Below are 2,500 nucleotides of genomic sequence, written 5' to 3'. Positions count from 1 at the left end.
TTAAGAGTGAATTTCCAAAAGGCGGGTCAAGATAAGACATGTGGTTAATAATAGTTAGTTAGAATGTAACTGACAAAATACATGATTATGAAATTGGATGATAACCATATCAAGCGAGTATATTGCACGTACTCTATAAAAGTACGTTGATATGATTATATATATATATATATATATATATATATATATATATATATATATATATATATATATGTGTGTGTGTGTGTGTGTGTGTGTGTGTGTGTATGTGTGTGTGTGTGTGTGTGTGTGTGTGTGTGTGTGTCTAATATATACAACATCCTATATTGAGTTCAGAATTAAAACTTTCCGAGTATTTTTGGTGAACTAAGAAAAGGTGTGTTAGTTCTAGAGAGGTTAACAAAGTAAATTTAAAAATAAAATACCATGTGAATGTAAAAAAAAAAAAATCTAGTGGCCATTTATGACTGTGTAAAAAAGTGTGGTATTTATTTTTTATGTGTGAGTTCTTATATAAGAAAGCATCTATGAATCAACAGAGACATAAGTGTTATCAAATTCATTTATGTACACACATGTATGCACGCATACACATAGAGAGAAACAAATAAACACACACACTTGCAGCCACTGCATTTGAACTTTGACCTTCAGTTCGTATAACATCTCCCATGAGTATAGATTTACGAAATCATGAGCATCAAAAGTTCTGGTTAAGAATATCACATGTTGACCTCATAAACACATGTGAAAGATATGAATGAGAGTTACAGCAGATAAACAGTAAATAGATTGATTGATTGGTAGAGAGAGTGAAATGGAGAGAGAGAGATAGAGAGAGAGAGAGAGAGAGAGAGAGAGAGAGAGAGAGAGAGAGAGAGAGAGAGAGAGAGAGAGAGAGAGAGAGAGAGAGAGACGTGTGTTTTTATAGACAGAAAGACAGATAGATAGATAGATAAACAGGTTAAAATGATAGAGAGAGGGATAGATGGATATATATATATATATATATATATATATATATATATATATATATATATATATATATATATATATATGTGTGTGTGTGTGTGTGTGTGTGTGTGTGTACATATATATATGTGTGTGTGTGTGTGTGTGTGTTTGTGTGTGTGTGTATCCATATATGTATATATATATATATATATATATATATATATATATATATATATATATATATATATATATATGAATATATGTATCTGTCTGTCTGTCTGGACACGCTCGCGCTCGCGTGCGCGCATGCGTGTTTATCCACGAAATTCCACACTCGGTTTCACTCTCACCCTCTTGCATGACAAGAAGTGGCTCACCCCAAAGGGCCTACTGTGGCATAGTGCATGGCAACAATCAGTGTGTGAGTAAAGGCGTTCAGCATTTCTCTAGTGCATGAGGCCGCCCTCCTTCCCTTCACCAAGAGGCAGTCTGACCTCCTGGCGATGGTAACCGGACCCCGACAGTGACCACAGATGATAGTGCTGCCGTGTCGCCTGCGTGTTGGGTGACTGGCGGAGGTATCGCACGCCGCGTGTTATTATAGTGTCTTCCACGGCGATGGCAGGGCTCTGGGGTGGCGTGAGGGTGGAACGCAACTATTGAACTCTATTATGTATGTACTTGGCGGTCATTTGGTTGGTGTTTGATTTAGAAAATAATGCGAAACTAGGGTCATATTGTGTCTTCATTCACTACGTAAAGCTATCGGACTATCGTTCGCTTTATACTAATGTCAGAGATACACAGCATAATGCCAGAGTACCAAGCCCTGTAAACTGGCACGATGGCTACTTTTATGTCATATGACCAATCTACCTTGCAATGAGCAACAGGTGACTATCCAAATGACGCAAGGTTGCCAGAAAGTTGTGTTGCAAAAGGTAGGAGTCAGCAGAAAAGTGTATCCTTGGGTTCTTACACAAATATGCAAGTTACTGTTAGTTCTCTTTGTCATTTTCTTTCAATTGAAACTTTTCTTTGCTTGTTCTCAATTCTTCTTTACGTGTTAACCTTGAACGAATGCAGGGTCTGTCTAAAGCACTTATAAAATTATTTCAAGTCTAAATAGTACGTGACTTGTTATTTGTTTAGGTCTTTCGTGTATCATTTGATGCCTGAAGGTAGAGTTCACTTTTCGAATAAGTTTTTTTTTTTCTCTCCGTGTGACCTTAAACACTCTAAACGTTTAACAAATGCCATGCAAATTAAGCAAGGTGCGTGGCCGTATTGTGACAAGAGGTGCCATATCCGCTCCAGAACGCCATCCATATCATCACCATTACCATTTCCACATCCGTCATCACAAGTCATCGATAGCGCCGCCATTTGTCACCACTCCCACTTCCTCTATAAGCACCAATCAAAATGCTCAAAGGGTCTTAAGCATATAATAACGGGTAATTGTCACTAATAGTCGTCGAGAGGGTCAGAGGGATGAAAAAAGTGACCAGCCAAGTCGGCGTTTCTTGAGCTTTAAAGTCCATCTCCCCTCCTCCCTCTCCCTTCA

General features: G+C 37.9%; 1 protein-coding gene across 2 annotated transcripts in view; it reads left to right on the top strand.

Annotated features, from left to right (window-relative positions):
• Past1 (putative achaete scute target 1) overlaps nucleotides 1-2,500 on the top strand; it is an 80,164-nt gene that overhangs the window by 6,999 nt on the left and 70,665 nt on the right. The window contains exon 1 of one of the 2 annotated variants that reach the window (XM_086534343.1): nucleotides 1,252-1,354. The exons of the other annotated variant lie outside the window; for it this stretch is intronic. Coding sequence (XP_086390469.1) covers nucleotides 1,338-1,354 — 17 coding nt within the window. The 5' untranslated portion in view covers nucleotides 1,252-1,337. Of the gene's footprint in view, nucleotides 1-1,251; nucleotides 1,355-2,500 lie in introns of those variants that run through there. 2 annotated transcript variants of the gene reach the window in all.

This window comes from Penaeus japonicus, unplaced genomic scaffold, assembly GCF_977035675.1.
Source record: "Penaeus japonicus unplaced genomic scaffold, GWHDUDI00000001_assembly GWHDUDI00000041, whole genome shotgun sequence".
In the NCBI taxonomy this organism is placed as follows: domain Eukaryota; kingdom Metazoa; phylum Arthropoda; class Malacostraca; order Decapoda; family Penaeidae; genus Penaeus; species Penaeus japonicus.
The sequence above is the reverse complement of the archived record's forward strand: the minus strand, read 5'-3'. Positions and strand labels throughout refer to the sequence as shown.